The following is a 19914-nucleotide window of genomic DNA, read 5'->3' as shown; positions in this document are numbered from 1 at the left end:
ATAAAAAGTAAATCCTGACAGTTTTTGAGAAAAATTGTGAAATCCCTCTACACAAAAATGATGTGCCTGCTCCATTTGGGTTCTGCAGCAATAAAAGGGTTAATAAATGCCACAAAAAATATGTAAGGTTTCTGATTACACTACTGTAAAAAGAGGCGAGCTCTTTCAAAGAACAGCATTAGGAGATAGCATATATAGTCTACTTAGCAATTCAAAATTAATTTACAAGCTAGACACCGCAAGTCTGAACACCAAAGGTAGGTGAGAAAATCAGTCTACAGCCAACACATAGTATTAAATTAGGATGCTTACATCTTAAAAATATAAAAGAATTTTGTAAAGATTTTATTTCCTACACCAATCATATGATATACAAGATTTATATACAGTTTTAATTTTTTGCAAGGATTGTTATTATTTGCAGCTTAGGATACAACTACGGTAGCAACAACTGGGCACAGAAATGACATGGATGTGGGATTATGAAATTACATTCTTGCAATCATATGAGATAAAAGAACACTGCTTTCCCAACTCTGTTAGACTACAGAGAATAGTATTAAAGTCTTTTCTACATTACAATAAAATGTGTAGATTCATTCTCACCATATATTAACAGGTTGGTTGAAGTCAAACATGGAGTTTGTATCCAAAACGGAAGATCTTGTGAATGACAATAGTTTTGATGGAAAGAAATACCTTGATACGTACTATTCGATAAACCCCAAAACTCAGAAATTTGATGAAGACGTAATGTTGGTGCTCAGGTTTTTGGTTAATGTCTTTTCTTCAGGTATGTGATAATTTGCAATGTAAGAAAATTCATGTCAGGTTAGATTAGGTCTAAGTAGCAGGGTCGGCTTATTTATGTGATCCGTTTTGAAAATTGTATTGTACATTTTAGGTGAACTAAACGATTGCTTTATACCAGGGATACTAAGCATTGTAGGTATTTTACTGATGATTTAAAAACAAGTTCTGTTATGTTTACTGACACATTTTATATTATACCAAGATTAATTTAAATGAGTAAGTAACAGCTGCAGCAAGAGGAGTCAGGTGTGCCGTGACTGCAATTCAATCTGGGCCAAATTCATCCTATCCAAACCTTAATAATAATTACTATTCATGTACCATATACACAGTGTTATGACCACTTTTTTCATTAGACATACCAACTAAGTAACTAGCACTTATTGAGAGTTTGGAAGAAAAAAATTAGCATTTTTAAATTCTTACATTTTAATGTCTAGTAAAACTTGCTGAGCAAGACTGATGTCTTATTTGCTGAAACACAGGCCTACGCCTTAGTTAGGGATGGTCAATACGGGGTTTCCAAACCAATGTAGCAGATGTGTCAATCTTAAATAACATTGAGAGAGAGTAGGTAAAACTGCATTACATTATTGCTCTTGATTTGTTGCTTTAAACTGTGTATTCCTCAATTGAAATATGACCATTAGAAAAAACATAATCAGAGCTATCAACCCAACAGTAATGTATGTTAGGAAGATTACCCTTTAGCGCAACCTAGACAATTTAAAATGATGGGAGTCTAACTGAAACAGCTATAAGGAGTCCACAGCCAGAACAGAGAGAATTGTATGATGCAATCCAGACATCTGTATACAAATAATGCAAAGTCAGGAACAACTTATACAAGGTAAACTGAACAAGATGTGGGCATTAAGACTCAGGCCTGTCCTATGCTATCAAACTCCTTAAATAGTGCAGCTCACCAATCAGCTATTTAGAGGAAGACACACCTGTACTGCAGCTCACAACTGATTAAAAGCATAAGATTAGGGAACAAGCTGCTGAATCTTTATACCTGTATTCTTAATTCAAGGTTACAATGGTAAAACAATGTAAATAACATCTAGCTTTTGAATATCACATTTGGTGCTATTAGGTAACCTTATTGCACCCTTAGGTTAACTGATTTTTCTAATGCATGCAATTCCCATTGTTAACATGTGCATAAAATCAAATATAGAGCCGTGCACTCTCCATAGTCAAACATTAGCAGTAGAATGTCTGTGCCATATGATGCAACATTTACAATATGTCATTTTGTCAAATTTCTGCCCTGCTAGAATTTCCATGCTCAACTGTAAATCATTGGGGCAACTGTAAGAGTGTAGCCTGCATGAACATAACGGGACTGCAGACTGCTGAAGCACGTAGTGCATAAAAAAAAAATTGTCCTTGGTTGCAACACTCACTTCTAGGGTTGGATTGGCCATACAATCTAACAGAACTTTACTGGTAGAATGTAGAATGCTGGCCTCAGTAGGCCGCTGAATGTATTTTTTGCTTTTGTAAAAAAAAAAGTAAATGAAAAAAACAGAACGGGTGCTAGAGGAGTGGGTCAGTATGATACTGGGTGGCTGGCCCCATCTTCAGGACCAGCCACCTTCCTTAATGTGGCCGCGGCGCGTATCCCTGTGTCTGCGTCCTCCTATCAGAGCTATAGACAGGAGTCACATGAGACGGCACATGTCACGTGATGCGCGTCCCATGTGACTTCTATCTATAGCACCGATAGGAGGAAGCAGCCACACATGCAGAGTGGCAGGAGAGGCTGTGAATGTTACAAGGTAAGTGTGAGTGTGTGATTCGGGGAGGCTTTTAATAAATAGATAGTGTGTGAGAGAAGGAGGGGTATGTTAATTTAGTGTGTGAGTGTGATGGGGTATTTTTTTTTAAAAAAAAAAATATATATATTTATTGTGTGAGGGGGGGGGTTCTTAATATAAAGTGCGTTGAATGGGATGGAGGGTTGGTTCTTAATATTATGTGCAAGGGATGGAGGGGAGGGAGGGCTTTTAATATTGTGTGCGAGGTTTGGAAGTGAGGGGGGTTCTTAAAATAGAGTATGAGGGGGGTCTTAATATAATGTTTGTGGGAGGTAGGCTACTAAATTAATGGTGGTGTTTAGGTGGGGGCTAATTATTTAATAGGTAATATTTTATTTGTGGGGCGATGGGACAATTTAATTTAATGGTGGGGCCTATTAATTTAAAATGTAGTAGGTAAGGGGTCTATTAATTGAATGAGGTGCTGAGTTTGGGGAGAGGATGGCTATTTAGTAAATGATTATACAATTGATTTAATTGCGGGCATGGTTGAAGTTTTCTAAATTTCATGTACCCATTTTTTTTCCAAATACAGCTTCCAACATTCCAGGATCCAGACAGAACAGCAACTGAGCCACTGAGACACCCACTGCCACAGGAGGTGAAAGTGACAAGAACAGGACAGACATATACAGGTACGCACACTGGGCACACACATGGGCAGACACACTGGGTGCTCACAGATACTGGGCCCCGCCTACCATTTATTTGGCCCCGCCCACATGAGGCCACTTTTAGACTTTTTTCCAGTGCCACTTTAAGTTACTAATCCGCCCCTGCTCACTACAGTGTTCTAAACTGCTTCTTGAAGTAACATCAGCACAAAAACTGTTCATTGTGAGCTTGATGGATTGCTACCCATTAGTTCCAGTGAAGGGATATCGTAATGCTATAGCATACAATGACATTCTATAGACTTCGTGGAAACAGTTTGGGGAAGGGCCTTTCTGTTTCAGCATGACATTCCTCTGAGCACAAAGTGAGGTCCATAATAACATTGTTTACTGAGTTTGGTGTAGAAGAACTTGTCTGACTTGCACAGAGTCCTGACCTAAACCCCATCAAACAGCTTTTGGATGCATTGGAACATCAACTGCAAGCCATACCTTATGCTCTTGTAGTTTAATCAATGTGAATCCCCCTAGCTATGTTCCAAAATCTAATGGAAATCCTTCACAGAAGAGTGATAACTGTTATAGCAGCAAATGAGGACAAACTCCAAATCAATGTCCATGGTTTTGGAATGATATGCTCACCAATCACATATGGATGTGATGTTTGGGGTGTCGACATAAGGTACCAGTATACAAAGAACAACTCCACTTGTTCTTAATTTTTTTAGACCTCAGATCTGATGGGTAGTAAATAATGCAGACAGGCAACTTGAGGTTTTCTTATAAATTGTCACCAGAGAAAGAAATGTGTAAAAATTAATGTATTAAATTAAATACAAATGCTGTTATTACAATATATTAATGATACAAAGTAACATGACTACTAACCATTAATATGGACACGCATGGTTTTGTTAAAAGAAAATACTTATTGCACCATAGAAGTGAAAATGTAAATATGCAATATGTAAATCAAAATACTGTCTATATAAACAAATGTCTATTCAAATGTAAATTCAAATAGTTTTGTATGTGCCCATATAGCCTAACTACCAACACATAGCCAATCTAGCTCCATATAACCTCATGTACAACCAGAGACAATATATGCCTAAAACCTTTACATAGCCTTACTCTCCAGTATATAGCCAAAACGCTCACATGGCCAGTATGATCACATAGTCTCACATGCCTCTAAATAGTTAATAGTTCATGGTTAATAGTTGCAATAACACAAACCGTTTAGAAATTGAATTGCTTTAAATTAATAATGTTCTGCATTTTCACATATGGTGCATTATCATGCATATAAACAGGGAGTATAATAGAAAAGCCCAGTATTATTGCTTCTGCTTGGTAGAAAAACATATCTGACTAAGTTAGGTGTTACCTATTTCACAAGTGCTGTGAAAACTATATTAATAAATGTTCATGCAAATAGGATCATTTTTATTGTATTACTATTGGTGGTGTGTGTTGGCTGCCTTCACATATGTGTGTACACCTATTATAGAATACTCTTTACTCTCATCCTTTTGCTGATAGTTTAGATAAAATGATTGTTTACTTTTTCCTCTCACTAGACCGTGTAAAAGGCAAGAGCTTGATAGATATCGGTGCAGGTCCTACAATACATCATATTATACCTGCCTGTGAAAACTTTGAAAAAATCTACCTTACTGATTATTTCCAGGACAATCTACTTCAAATTGAAAAATGGCTGAAGGATAGCAATGATGCTTTTGATTGGTCTCCATTCTTAAGATATGTCTGTGACCTTCAAAACAACAGGTAGTTCTATAAGATCAATTATTAAAACTTCAAAAGCTTGCCCACCTTTGGGCAGCTCTTTCTTTGTATTGACATAGTCCCAGTGGTATATTTACTAAACTGCGGGTTTGAAAAAGTGGAGATGTTGCCTATAGCAACCAACCAGATTCTAGCTTTCATTTATTTAGTGCATTTTACAAAATGAAATCTGGAATCTGGTTGGTTGCTATAGGCAACATCTCCACTTTTTCAATCCCATCGTTTAGTAAATCTAGCTGCTTGTGTGCAAAGCTAAATAAGACTGATTTGATTGTGTCCTTCTGTGCAGTGCCACATTTACATGCAATCATTTATTACACGGGCGGTATAACATACAGAGGGTTAGATGTCCATAAGTTAGTGACCCCTTAAACTTGTTCACATGGGCAGGATTAATGTCCTACACCTATTACTCAATATATTTACAGACTAGGGGAAAATAATTTGAACATGTAAATGGGTGCAGAAATTAATTCATTTACAAAAATAAAAATTTGCAGCAGGACAATTTGCAAATATTCATGGTGATCCTTTCTTTATGTGTATATGTTGCTCCGAGTTTAACAAAGGTAATTTTATATAGATCTGTAGAAAGCTCAGTCAAACACACAAAAAATGCAATAATAACCCTTCAGAAAGACTCTTTTACAGTTTTGGGGGTTTATTACTATAGGTAATGTTTTTGGCTCAGAACTAAAAAGATTCTAGATACAGTTTTGGTGAAACAATGAGACGAAAGAGGGAGGAAACTAATGTATATACTTTTGGGTGGCTTAGCACCTATATAGCCTTTATTAAAATTACAGTGACTATTGTAACAATGCTTCCAAAACACAATTTTTTCACAATTTTGACAAGTGTTCAATCTACTTACACCCATCGAGCAATATATCACAGTTAGATGGAGTAATACATGCCAATTGAATTGCTGAATCAGTCATTCAATGATTGTTCTTGAAATAAGAGGTTGCAGCAGCTGTAGTATTCAAAATTATCCTTCCAGCTGGAGAATAAGCCATTATAGAGGTATCAACCAGTGTCTAACCCCAAACACACCATTATTATCGTTACTTGTACAAGGAGAATTTCCAGTTACTTATTTACTATGGTGTGAAATTTGCTTTTAATGTAAGAATATTGAATTAAAAAATGTCTTTAAAAAAATGGCACTTTAAACTAGAGATGGGCGGGCTCGGTTCCCCAAAATCCAAATCCTACCAAACTTAACCTATCCGAGTACCGAGTCGAGCACGTTCGGATTCGAAATCGAGGCAAAACGTCACTGTGACGTATTCGTTTTTCTGAGCTCGGTTCTCGCGAGATTTGAAAAACATAAATACCAACCTCCACAGCAATCCATCGCCATTTGACAGAGGGAGAAAGCAGGGTTAAGTCACACTGGCTATATCAGCGCAGGGATAGAGCAGTAATTGGACACATTATTGTTTCTATTCAATACCATTCTAATCTTAATACCAGTTGTTACAGCAGTAAGAGGAGAAGAGAGGAGGGTTTTTGTTCAGTTTCTGGCACTCCAAGTTCTTTTGGGGTGTCCTCCATTCTTTTGCATTAATTTTTCTGGCAGTCAAATGTCCTATTTGGCAGCAGTGTCAAAAAAATATATTTAGCACTCCCAAGTGCTTTTGGGGTGTTCCCCATTCTTTTGCATTAATTTTTCTGGCTGTCAAAAGTCCTATTTGGCAGCAGTGTCTAAAAAATATATTTAGCACTCCAAGTGCTTTTGGGGTGTCCCTCATTCTTTTGCATTCATTTTTCTGGCTGTCAAAAGTCATATTTGTCAGCAGTATCTAAAACAATTTGTAGCATTACAAGAATGGATTCAAAGCAGTCCACATATGAGCAGAATGAGCAACCAGGTTCTGTCACCAGTCCTGATGGTAGTGTTCCCAGTACGTCATCTGGGAAAGGTGATGTCAAACTACACAGTCTTTTGAAATCAGTCAAAAAAACACACACCCAAATTTTTTTTTTACCGTGTTGAAGCAAAAAAGAAGTGGAACTGAGGAATAATGTTTGCTCTGAATCACAAATGACACCAATCCCTGTGGAGAGTCCATCCAACAGTGGGATGTCTAATCGTGAGCATTCTGTTAGTGTACCCATAAAGACGAGCCCTTTCAGCAGTTCTGCTGATGTGTGCCTGAACAACCCGAGTGTAGCCGGTGATACACAAATTGAGGATGCCACTATGGAAATAGAAGAGGATGAGGGGGAGATTTGTGTAGGCGAAGAGGGCGCTAATGAGGATGTTGATGAGAATAAGGTTGTATGTGTAAGTCCTGCACCAGTGGCAGCAGTTCTGGCACGTGACAAGAAAAAGGCCATTGTCATGCCTGGCCATAAAACAAAAAAATCCACCTCTTATGTGTGGAATTATTTCTACCCCAATCCAGACAACAATTGTATAGCCATTTATAGTGTAGTCAAGCCCAGAGTCAGTTGAGAGAGGGACCTTAACCATCTTGGAACCTCGTCTATGTTACGCCATTTAACTAGAGTTCATGGCAAAGTGTTGGGAAAAGCTGAAAGTTCTTCCAAAAAAAATACCAGCACTTCATCATCAGCTAGGACCCTCCTGTCACCAACATCCCGACGGCTACAAAATACACCCACCACACCATCCTCATCAGTAGCGCTCGGAGTTAGCCCTGCATCCCACTTAGTAAGGCTGGATGACTCCTGCTCTATAATTGATTCTTCTGAAAAAAACGTTAGTCCCACTGCTACTGCTGCTGTTGCTGCTGCTGCGGGTGAGTCCTCAGCCCAGAGGAAGGCCAAGAAAATGAGCAATCCAACATTTCAGCAATTAACTGTGAAACAATCATTTGCTGGGGGAAGCAAAAATGACAGTAGTCACCCAGTCGCCAAGCGAATCACAGACGACATGGCTGCCATTTTAGTGTTAGATCTGCGTCCAATATCCACAATAAACGCAGCTGGTTTTTCACAGTTAATTGAGGTTTTGTGTCCGCGTTACAGAATTCCATCTCGACACCATTTTTTCCGTAAAGCTATTCCATAACTATACCAAAAAGTGTGTAAAAATGTAGAGATTGCGCTGAAAAATGCCATTCTGCCCACTGTCCACTTAACCACAGATATGTGGACAAGTGGAAGTGGGCAAACCAAAGACTATATGACTGTGACAGCCCACTGGGTTGGTCATTCACCTTCACCAGCAGGAACAGCAGCAGAATTTACACTACTATGTAACATTTGTCACAGGCAGGCTACTCTTTGTATGACCGGCTTCACTAACAGGCATACAGCTGACAATTTGTTATGCAAACTAAGAGATGTGATTGAGACATGGCTTATACCACTTGGACTCTCCCCAGGATATGTCATTTCTGAAAACGCCAGCAAAATAGTGCAAGCATTACAGCTGCGTGAATTCCAGCACAATCCCTGTTTCGCTCACACCATTAGCTTGGTGGTGCAGGGCTTTCTACGAAATAACCGTGAGGTGCATGAGATGCTTTCGGTGGCCCGTAAAATTTCAGGCCATTTCAGGCATTTTGCCACAGCATGTAGGAGATTACAGCAGCTCCAAGAGCAGTTTAACTTGCTCTGCCACCAACTTAAGCAAGAGGTAGTAACTAGGTGGAATTCCACCCTGTATATGCTTCAGAGGATGGAGAACAAGGCAAAGCCATCCAAGTGTATTGCACAAGCCATGACATTGGGAAAGGAGGGGGGATATATTTCAGTATTGCACAGTGGGGAATCCTTTTAGTGCTGTGCAAGGTGCTGAAACCATTTGAAGTTGTGACCTGTGAAGTGAGTGCAAACTCTGCTAGTTTGAGCCAAATCATTCCTTTAATTAGACTATTGGAAAAGCAGATTGAGAAACTGAAGGAAGAGATGAAAGCAAGCAATTTAGCAAAGTATGTTGGCCTTGTCGATCAAGTATTTAATTCGCTTCACAATGATCCTCGAGTTATTAAGATCTTGAACTCGGATCAGTACGCTTTAGCCACTGTGCTTGATCCAAGGTTTAAGACCTACCTTGAGTCTTTACTTGTAAATGAGAGAGATGTGAACTTTTGCAAGGAGCTATTTCTCAGCAAGTTGGCCGCTGAACTGGGCCTCGGCTTGACGACATGTCCTCCTTCACTTTCTCAAGCTGCTGCTGCTCGTAAAAAATTTAATTTCCCAAAAAGAAGCAGGGAAGACGCAGAGGGCAGACCAGAACAATTTAACATCTGGGCTGGTTTGAAGGATTTATCAAAAAAATGTGTCACCTTGCCCATAACTCCATCCAATACAAGTATAAACATGCAAAGGATGGTGGAGGATTATTTTCAAGAGGTATTTGATATGGAAATGTCAGACAGTCCCTTTCCTTACTGGAGGGAAAAGCAGGCCATTTGGAAACCCATGTACAAACTTGCTTTGCAATACCTAAGCTGCCCACCCTCCAGTGTGTACTCTGAATGAGTGCTCAGCACAGCAGGGAACTTAGTCAGTGATCGCCGTAGAAGGTTACTTCCCAAAAATGTGGAGAAAATGATGCTTATAAAAATGAACTACATCTTCCACGAGGAAGGCCTTCACCATCAAAGACATCCAAGCACTTACTGTTCTCTAATGGCGGATTCAAGCGGCGATGAATTGATAGTCTGTGATGATGACGTACACACTGATGAGGGTGAGGATGAAGCTCCAGATGATGATGATAACAATTTTTTAAAACTTTCTTTTTAAATCTAGGGTGCAATCTACCCCCGAAGAGGAAAGGGACTTGGGGCATTTCCATATCACGTACCGTCTTGAAAGGCTGCTGTTTTGGCAATTTCTCATTATGGGTAGGGTGTCATACACAGACTGAACCCAAACTGCCTTTGTCCATTTCAATTAATATTGTACAGTCTATAACGGCTGTTATTTTTGTATTTTCTACAACTGGAGGGGGTCCTAGAGAGAGAGAAACAAAACTGCCTTTGTCCATTTCTTTACATATTTATCTATAAGTGTAGGGTGGATTATACACCCAAAGACGATGGCTGCATTGCCAATATGCATAGATGGAGAGGAAGACAATGTGGTTTGTGTGTAGAATTATGGAAGGCCTATCTACCAGGAATTAAACTGTTTTTTTGATAATTTATTAGCTTTACAATTACATTACTTATCCAAGAAACAGGTGGGCACTAAATTTGGTTATTTTATGCCCAAAAACATTGATTTTCCAACAAAATAGCAAAACAAAACCAAACAAAACCAAAACCAAAACACGCAATGACGGTCTTGCAAAACCAAAACCAAAACACGACGGTAATCCAGATCTAAAACCAAAAACAAAACCAAAACACGGAGGTCAATGAGCATCTCTACTTTAAACTAGGGATGAGCGCACTCGGATTTATGAAATCCGAGCCCACCCGAACGTTGCGGATCCGAGTCGGATCTGAGACAGATCCGGGTATTGGCGCCAAATTCAAAAGTGAAACTGAGGCTCTGACTCATAATCCCGTTGTCGGATCTCGCGATACTCGGATCCTATAAATTCCCCGCTAGTCGCCGCCATCTTCACTCGGGCATTGATCAGGGTAGAGGGAGGGTGTGTTAGGTGGTCCTCTGTGCTGTTTAGTTCTGTGCTGTTTAGTTCTGTGCTGTGCTGTGCTGTGCTGTGCTGTGTTCTGCAGTATCAGTCCAGTGGTGCTGTGTGCTGTGCTCTGTCCTTCTGAGGTCAGTGGTGCTGCTGGGTCCTGTGCTGTGTCCTGTTCAGTCCAGTGGTGCTGTGTCCTGTGCTCTGTGCTTCTAAGGGCATAGTTATTTCCCCAATATTCCCCTGTGTTTAAAAAAATAAAAAAAAGTTTTTTAAAAAAATACCAAAAACTACTTTAATTTTTTTTAATTACCACAAAATTTGCACAACCAATCCTGCAGTATAAGCCCATTGGTACTGCAATATTACCAAGTTCACACATTCAGCAGTAAAAGTCCAGTGGTACTGCAATATTACAAAGTTTACACATTCTGCAGTATCAGTCCAGTGGTGCTGTGTCCTGTGCTCTGTCCTGCTGAGTTCCGTAGTGCTGCTGGGTCCTGTGCCGTGTCCTGTTCAGTCCAGTGGTGCTGTGTCCTGTGCTCTGTGCTTCTAAGGGCATAGTTATTTCCCCATTATTCCCAAGTTTTTAAAAAATAAAAAAAAAGTAAAAAAAAATAAAAAATTTAAAAAAAAAAAAAAATATATAATAATTATAACCAAATTTGCAAAACCAATCCAGCAGTATAAGTCCATTGGTACTGCAATATTACCAAGTTCACACATTCTGCAGTATCAGTCAAGTGGTGCTGTGTCCTGTGCTCTGTCCTGCTGAGTTCCGTAGTGCTGCTGGGTCCTGTGCCGTGTCCTGTTCAGTCCAGTGGTGCTGTGTCCTGTGCTCTGTGCTTCTAAGGGCATAGTTATTTCCCCACTATTCCCAAGTTTTTTAAAAATAAAAAAAAAGTAAAAAAAAATAAAAAATTAAAAAAAATAAATAAATATAATAATTATAACCAAATTTGCAAAACCAATCCAGCAGTATAAGTCCATTGGTACTGCAATATTACCAAGTTCACACATTCTGCAGTATCTTGTGCTACATATAATGGAGACCAAAAATTTGGAGGATAAAGTAGGGAAAGATCAAGACCCACTTCCTCCTAATGCTGAAGCTGCTGCCACTAGTCATGACATAGACGATGAAATGCCATCAACGTCGTCTTCCAAGCCCGATGCCCAATCTCGTAGTACCGGGCATGTAAAATCCAAAAAGCCCAAGTTAAGAAAAAGTAGCAAAAAGAGAAACTTTAAATCATCTGAGGAGAAACGTAAAGTTGCCAATATGCCATTTACGACACGGAGTGGCAAGGAACGGCTTAGGCCCTGGCCCGTGTTCATGACTAGTGGTTCAGCTTCACCCACGGATCTTAGCCCTCCTCCTCCTCCCCCCCCCTACAAAAAATTGAAGAGAGTTATGCTGTCAGCAACAAAACAGCAAACAACTCTGCCTTCTAAAGAGAAATTATCACAAATCCCCAAGGCGAGTCCAAGGGTGTTGGTGGTTGTGAAGCCTGACCTTCCCATCACTGTACGGGAAGAGGTGGCTCGGGAGGAGGCTATTGATGATGTAGCTGGCACTGTGGAGGAACTTGATGATGAGGATGGTGATGTGGTTATTGTAAATGAGGCACCAGGGGGGGAAACAGCTGATGTCCATGGGATGAAAAAGCCCATCGTCATGCCTGGTCAGAAGACCAAAAAATGCACCTCTTCGGTCTGGAGTTATTTTTATCCAAATCCAGACAACTAATGTATGGCCATATGTAGCTTATGTAAAGCTCAAATAAGCAGGGGTAAGGATCTTGCCCACCTAGGAACATCCTCCCTTTTACGTCACCTGAATAACCTTCATAGTTCAGTGGTTAGTTCAGGAACTGGGGCTAGGACCCTCATCGGTACAGGGACACCTAAATCCCGTGGTCCAGTTGGATACACACCAGCAACACCCTCCTCGTCAACTTCCTCCACAATCTCCATCAGATTCAGTCCTGCAGCCCAAGTCAGCAGCCAGACTGAGTCCTCCTCAATACGGGATTCATCCGAGGAATCCTGCAGCGGTACGCCTACTACTGCCACTGCTGCTGTTGCTGCTGTTAGTCGGTCATCTTCCCAGAGGGGAAGTCGTAAGACCGCTAAGTCTTTCACAAAACAATTGACCGTCCAACAGTCGTTTGCCATGACCACAAAATACGATAGTAGTCACCCTATTGCAAAGCGTATAACTGCGGCTGTAACTGCAATGTTGGTGTTAGACGTGCGCCCGGTGTCCGCCATCAGTGGAGTGGGATTTAGAGGGTTGATGGAGGTATTGTGTCCCCGGTACCAAATCCCCTCGAGATTCCACTTCACTAGGCAGGCGATACCAAAAATGTACAGAGAAGTACGATCAAGTGTCCTCAGTGCTCTTAAAAATGCGGTTGTACCCACTGTCCACTTAACCACGGACATGTGGACAAGTGGTTCTGGGCAAACGAAGGACTATATGACTGTGACAGCCCACTGGGTAGATGCATCCCCTTCCGCAGCAACAGCAACAGCTGCATCAGTAGCAGCATCTACAAAATGGCTGCTCATGCAAAGGCAGGCAACATTGTGCATTGCAGGCTTTAATAAGAGGCACAACGCTGACAACATATTAGAGAAAATGAGGGAAATTATCTCCCAGTGGCTTACCCCACTTAGACTCTCATGGGGATTTGTGGTGTCAGACAATGCCAGTAACATTGTGCGGGCATTAAATATGGGCAATTTCCAGCACGTCCCATGTTTTGCCCACACCATTAATTTGGTGGTGCAGCATTACCTCAAGAGTGACAGGGGTGTGCAGGAGATGCTTGCGGTGGCGCGCAAAATTGCTGGACACTTTCGGCATTCAGCCAGTGCCTACCGCAGACTAGAGGCACATCAAAAAAGCATGAACCTGCCCTGCCATCACCTCAAACAAGAGGTTGTGACGCGCTGGAACTCCACCCTCTATATGCTGCAGAGGATGGAGGAGCAGCAAAAGGCCATTCAGGCCTACACAGCCACCTACGACATAGGCAAAGGAGTGGGGATGCGCCTCAGTCAAGCGCAGTGGAGACTGATTTCCGTGTTGTGCAAGGTTCTGCAGCCATTTGAACTTGCCACACGAGAAGTCAGTTCCGACACTGCCAGCTTGAGTCAGGTCATTCCCCTGATCAGGCTGTTGCAGAAGCAGCTGGAGAAAGTGAGGGAGGAGCTGGTAAGCCATTGTGATTACACCAAGCATGTAGCTCTTGTGGATGTAGCCCTTCGTACGCTTTGCCAGGATCCGAGGGTGGTCACTCTTTTAAAGTCAGAGGAATACATTCTGGCCACCGTGCTCGATCCTCGGTTTAAAGCGTATGTTGTGTCTCTGTTTCCGGCGGACACAAGTCTACAGCGGTGCAAAGACCTGCTGGTCAGGAGATTGTCCTCTGAAGAGGACCGTGACATGCCAACAGCTCCACCCTCATTTTCTTCCACATCTATGGCTGCGAGGAAAAAGCTCAGTTTTCCCAAAAGAGGCACTGGCGGGGATGCTGATAACATCTGGTCCGGACTGAAGGACCTGCCAACCATTGCAGACATGTCTACTCTCGCTGCATTGGATGCTGTCACAATAGAAAAAATTGTGGATGATTACTTTGCTGACACCATTCAAGTAGACATGTCAGACAGTCCATATTGTTACTGGCAGGAAAAAAAGGCAGTTTGGAAGCCCCTGTACAAACTGGCTCTATTTTACCTGAGTTGTCCCCCCTCCAGTGTGTACTCGGAAAGAGTTTTTAGTGCAGCGGGGAACCTGGTCAGTGAGCGGCGAAGGAGGTTGCTTCCTCACAACGTTGAAAAAATGATGTTTATAAAAATGAATAATCAATTCCTCAATGAAGTACAGCACTGCCCTCCAGATACTACAGAGGGACCTGTGGTTGTGGAGTCCAGCGGGGACGAATTGATAATGTGTGATGAGGAGGAAGTACACACTGTAGGGGGAGAGGAATCAGAGGTTGAGGATGAGGACGACATCTTGCCTCAGTAGAGCCTGTTTAGTCTGTACAGGGAGAGATGAATAGCTTTTTTGGTGTGGGGGCCCAAACAAACCAATCATTTCAGCCACAGTTGTTTGGTAGGCCCTGTCGCTGAAATGATTGGTTTGTTAAAGTGTGCATGTCCTATTTAAACAACATAAGGGTGGGTGTGAGGGCCCAAGGACAATTCCATCTTGGACCTTTTTTTTTTGCATTATATGACCAATCAACAGTCGTTTGCCATGTTCAAAAAGTAAAACCAAATTTAAAAAAATACAAGAAATTAAACCAAAAGTAAAATGCCGTGTCATAATTTAAAACAAGAGGTATTGACGTGCTCTAAAACTACTGTATTGTTGTTTATATTTTATAAACACTACACTTGACAGCTTGAGTCTTTCAATAAAAAAGTAACTGTCCATTGCACGAATATTTGCAACAGGGACAATTTTAGGGTTAAGAAAGTCAACTAATAACACTTCGACGCTGTCTGTCTTTATAAACACTACACTTGGAAGTTGGAGGAGGTATTGTGGCCCCGGCACCAAATTTACTACCGGGGCCACTCCACTGTGCAGTCCATATTTAGGTGTATCAGATATTAAACAACGGTGACAGTTGATGCCCAATTTTTTAATTATATTGTGGCCTCGGTACCAAATTGTGTACCGGGGCCACCACACTACGCAGTCCAGATACTTGTTTGGTGGAATTCAGACCAGTTGAGGGTTTTATTATTATATTGTGTGGACCACTCTATCTATACCACACTACAACTCTATACCACTCTATTTCATACTTTAATTCTATTTCATACTTTAATTCTATTTCATACTTTAATTCTATTTCATACTTTAATTCTATTTCATACTTTAATTCTATTACTAATTACCATAAAGAGGAACAAAATAAACCAATTTTACCAAAAGTATAATATGACTTAGACTTACAAACACTACACTTGAAAGATCGTGCCTTTAAATGAAAAAGTCAGTCTTCATTGCACGACTATGTGCAACAGGGACAGTTTTTTGGGTTTTACAAAGTCAAACAATAACACTTTGACCCTGTCTGTCTGGGATCTCAATGACGAATTGTCTGTACCATGTTTGGAGGAGGTATTGTGGCCCCGGTATCAAATTGGGTACCGGGGCCACCCCACTATGCAGTCCAGATACTTGTTTGGTGGAATTCTGACACGTGGAGGGTTTTATTAATATTATATTGTGTGGACCACTCTATCTATACCACACTACAACTCTATATACCACTCTATTTCATACTTTAATTCTATTTCATACTTTAATTCTATTTCATACTTTAATTCTATTTCATACTTTAATTCTATTACTAATTACCATAAAGAGGAACAAAATAAACCAATTTTACCAAAAGTATAATATGACTTAGACTTACAAACACTACACTTGAAAGATTGTGCCTTTAAATGAAAAAGTCAGTCTTCATTGCACGACTATGTGCAACAGGGACAGTTTTTTGGGTTTACAAAGTCAAACAATAACACTTTGACCCTGTCTGTCTGGGATCTCAATGACGAATTGTCTGTACCATGTTTGGAGGAGGTATTGTGGCCCCGGTATCAAATTGGGTACCGGGGCCACCCCACTATGCAGTCCAGATACTTGTTTGGTGGAATTCTGACACGTGGAGGGTTTTTTAATTATATTGTGGCCTCGGTACCAAATTGTGTACCGGGGCCACCACACTACGCAGTCAAGATAGATAGATGCGTATTCCGTATCATAGATAAAGTACATTCAGTGGTGTGGGGCAAATTGAAAAATATTCAAAATGCACTGACATTATCAAAAACAAGAGGTTGTCACACGCTAAAACTCCAACATGTATATGATGGAGAGGATGGAGGAGCAGCCGTATGTGTAGTGTAATGCAGATCTGTTGAAGGTTTTTTATATATTTTATTGTGGTGCCCAGTGCCCACTCCTCTACGCAGTCCAGGTACATTTATTGGTGCGAATCATAAAAGTTCAGGGTTTTTAATATATTGTGGTGACCCACTCCTCTACGCAGTCCAGGTACAATTATTGGTGCGAATCATAAAAGTTCAGGGTTTTTAATATATTGTGGTGACCCACTCCTCTACGCAGTCCAGGTACAATTATTGGTGCGAATCATAAAAGTTCAGGGTTTTTAAGATATTGTGGTGACCCACTCCTCTACGCAGTCCAGGTACATTTATTGGTGCGATTCATAAAAGTTCGGGGTTTTTAAGATATTGTGGTGACCCACTCCTCTACGCAGTCCAGGTACATTTATTGGTGCGAATCATAAAAGTTCAGGGTTTTTAATATATATTGTGGTGACCCACTCCTCTACGCAGTCCAGGTACATTTATTGGTGCGAATCATAAAAGTTCAGGGTTTTTAATATATATTGTGGTGACCCACTCCTCTACGCAGTCCAGAAAGATACCTTGTTGCAACGTTTTGGACTAATAACTATATTGTGAGGTGTTCAGAATACACTGTAAATTAGTGGAAATGCTTGTTATTGAATGTTATTGAGGTTAATAATAGCCTAGGAGTGAAAATAAGCCCAAAAACTTGATTTTTAAACTTTTTATGTTTTTTTCAAAAAAAATCCGAATCCAAAACCTTAAATCCGAACCGAGACCTTTCGTCAAGTGTTTTGCGAGACAAATCCGAACCTCAAAAATAACGAAAATCCGGATCCAAAACACAAAACACGAGACCTCAAAAGTCGCCGGTGCACATCCCTACTTTAAACTGACATTTTCTTATTACCTAAAATATTAGATCTAAAAATCACCTGGATATAAACATATGTCGGCCGTAGCCTTTATTTAGAGAATATAGGCAAAATAATAAATTTAAAGATGTAAAAAAGTAAGAAAACAAGTGTAAAATAAAATCCAAAGAACCCTTCAGTAGCAGCCGCACTAAGCTATGGATCAAAATAGAACTCGTAATGCATTATTCAATCAAAATGGAATGAACCTATTGTCCTTCATGCAATATAATTCCTAGATAGCTTCTGCCTCCGTTTAGGAGTATTATGGATAAAGCTCATTACCCAATGTTAATTGAGAGAGCAAATCTTAAACTCTGGTGATTTTGACCACCATGCATTATATATCTAATTATTTAGTGTTCTGGAGTGCCCTATGGTTGTTTCCAACTCTGGTCTTTTTGACATATATCCAATTGATTTGTTGGTGGTGCACCCCCTCATTAGATAATCTGATGGATTGAAAGTGATTGAAGCTGATCACTCCTATCTTTATTTATATCTGATATTAACGAGGAAAGTCCAATTCCATGTGCGAGTACATCTATTTGGTTGTGAATTTTCTAGTTACCACAAGGTAATTAAATATTGATCCTTGAAATCTTATAATAGATTTAATATAATTGCAATATAAATAACATTATGAATTCTTATTTGCATTGAATATATGTGGTACACTATGGTATATAAGGTTTACACCCAACAGCTGTTTAATTTAGTATTTCTCTTTGCAGAGTAATTTACTTTAGCTCAATTATATGTTACGTCAGACACATTTAGTTATGCTGACCATTCTTTCTGCACCACAAAAATCCCAACATGCCATTTTTATATCCCTTTTGAAAGTATTTATATATTCCCAAATTCCTTTTCTAGATCCACCCCTGAGGGGAAAGCAGACATGATCAGAAGAAAAGTCTCACTGATGAAGTGTGATGTCAACCAGACCAACCCACTGCAACCCAATTCCCTTCCTTTGACAAACTGTGTGCTCACTGCAGGGTGCCTTATGACTGCTTGCAAAAATGTTAAGGAGTTTAAAACTGTTCTTAAAAATGTTGTATCTCTACTGAAACCAGAAGGGTATCTGATTTTATGTGATTACATTGGAGCTTCATATTACATGGTTGGAGAGGCAAAATTTCCAATTTTGTCACTGGATGAAAACATTCTCAAGGAAGCAGTGGCTGAGAGTGGATGTGAAATTGAAGAGTTTAAAATGTCTACATTCTTCCAGAGTCAAGAGGAAGTATTTGATTGTAAAAATGTATTCTGCCTCTTAGCCCGTAAGCTATGAGGTAGAATTCAAATCAGATTTAGAGTCCATTGATAATAATTATTCATTAAAAGAAAATAATATCAGCAAAAATAAATACAGCTTTTTACAGTTATATTTATCTGTACAATATTGTCTTACTATATTTCATGCACATCAAGGTTCTGATTTAGAATTGGATATAATTGCAAAATCTGTGGTGCTGCGCATAAGTACATTTTGGCATGTACACATAATTCATCATCATCATTTATATATGTATTGGTGGCATCTACCGTATCACTTTAAAATTAGGAACAAACACTAATAAAAAATACAAGGTAATACAGACTGAGAAGTGAGTAAGTTGAGATGAGTAGTTTGGATTCTGTCATTATGGGAAACAAAGAATAAAAAAGGAGTAACTTAGCAAATGGGCAAAACCATTTTGCATTGGAGCAGGAGATACATATAAAATGTGGCGACAGAATGATAGATGGGGAAGGGCTTGTCCTAGATCAACTATAAAATACAGTGTAAAAAGAAAGCTATCAAGTATTTGTGTGCTACATAAAAAAATAGCCAGAATTTAACGTATATGCAAAATAGTAAACTCATTTGCACCCCTTGCATTGCAACATGTTTTGTCCCAGGGAACATTTATTTCTTTTTTTGCCTTACTTTCCTTAATAAAATTCAATTCAGCTGAGAGATTATGTTAAAAGTAATACGCAGGAAATAAGTCTCAATCTATGACAAACCTGAGCTGGTTGAAAAACCCATTTAATTAATTCCAATAATTTTCCGATGCTAATTGAAATCTTGCTTTGCACTGTTTTTCAAAACTATCATCTTCCTCAATGGTGACAAATGACAATAGTTATCATCACCCTCATCATCATCCTCATCAAAGATGTCTACATCAATTATATTTTCATTTGAAAAAGAAGATATACAAAGTAGGTCCGTTAGGCTGTATGTGTGACACATTGAAGAGGGTCAGTAGCAACACATTTATAAGGGACAGCAGCAATACATTTGGGAGGGACAGCAGCAATACATTGGAGAGGGTAAGCAGCAAAATATTGAAGAGAGCAGCAGCCAATACAGTGGAAAAGCACATCCTCATGCACAGCTCATTAGATGGACAGTGTCGTCATCAATACACATTATTTAACAGATGATGAGAGAATGAGGGCACAAT

At 39.8% G+C, this 19914-nt stretch overlaps 1 protein-coding gene across 1 annotated transcript; it reads left to right on the top strand.

The window, feature by feature from the left end:
- The first annotated feature begins 636 nt into the window (after positions 1–636).
- On the top strand, positions 637–18752 carry LOC142107302 (nicotinamide N-methyltransferase-like). Its single transcript, XM_075190645.1, has 3 exons — positions 637–793; positions 4837–5044; positions 18332–18752. Exons 1-3 carry the CDS (start codon positions 637–639, stop codon positions 18750–18752), a joined length of 786 nt encoding a protein of 261 aa, XP_075046746.1.
- Positions 18753–19914: the final 1162 nt, after the last annotated feature.

The sequence above is a fragment of the Mixophyes fleayi genome, chromosome 11 (assembly GCF_038048845.1).
Source record: "Mixophyes fleayi isolate aMixFle1 chromosome 11, aMixFle1.hap1, whole genome shotgun sequence".
In the NCBI taxonomy this organism is placed as follows: Eukaryota; Metazoa; Chordata; class Amphibia; order Anura; family Limnodynastidae; genus Mixophyes; species Mixophyes fleayi.
This window is presented reverse-complemented; position numbering and strand designations above follow the sequence as displayed.

Excerpts from the sequence above, each read along its gene's own strand:
- LOC142107302 (XM_075190645.1), top strand. The coding sequence starts at position 637 with ATGGAGTTTGTATCCAAAACGGAAGATCTTGTGAATGACAATAGTTTT. Across the intron at positions 794-4,836 it reads GGTTAATGTCTTTTCTTCAG|ACCGTGTAAAAGGCAAGAGC; the intron begins GTATGTGATAAT and ends TCCTCTCACTAG. Across the intron at positions 5,045-18,331 it reads TGTGACCTTCAAAACAACAG|ATCCACCCCTGAGGGGAAAG; the intron begins GTAGTTCTATAA and ends TTCCTTTTCTAG.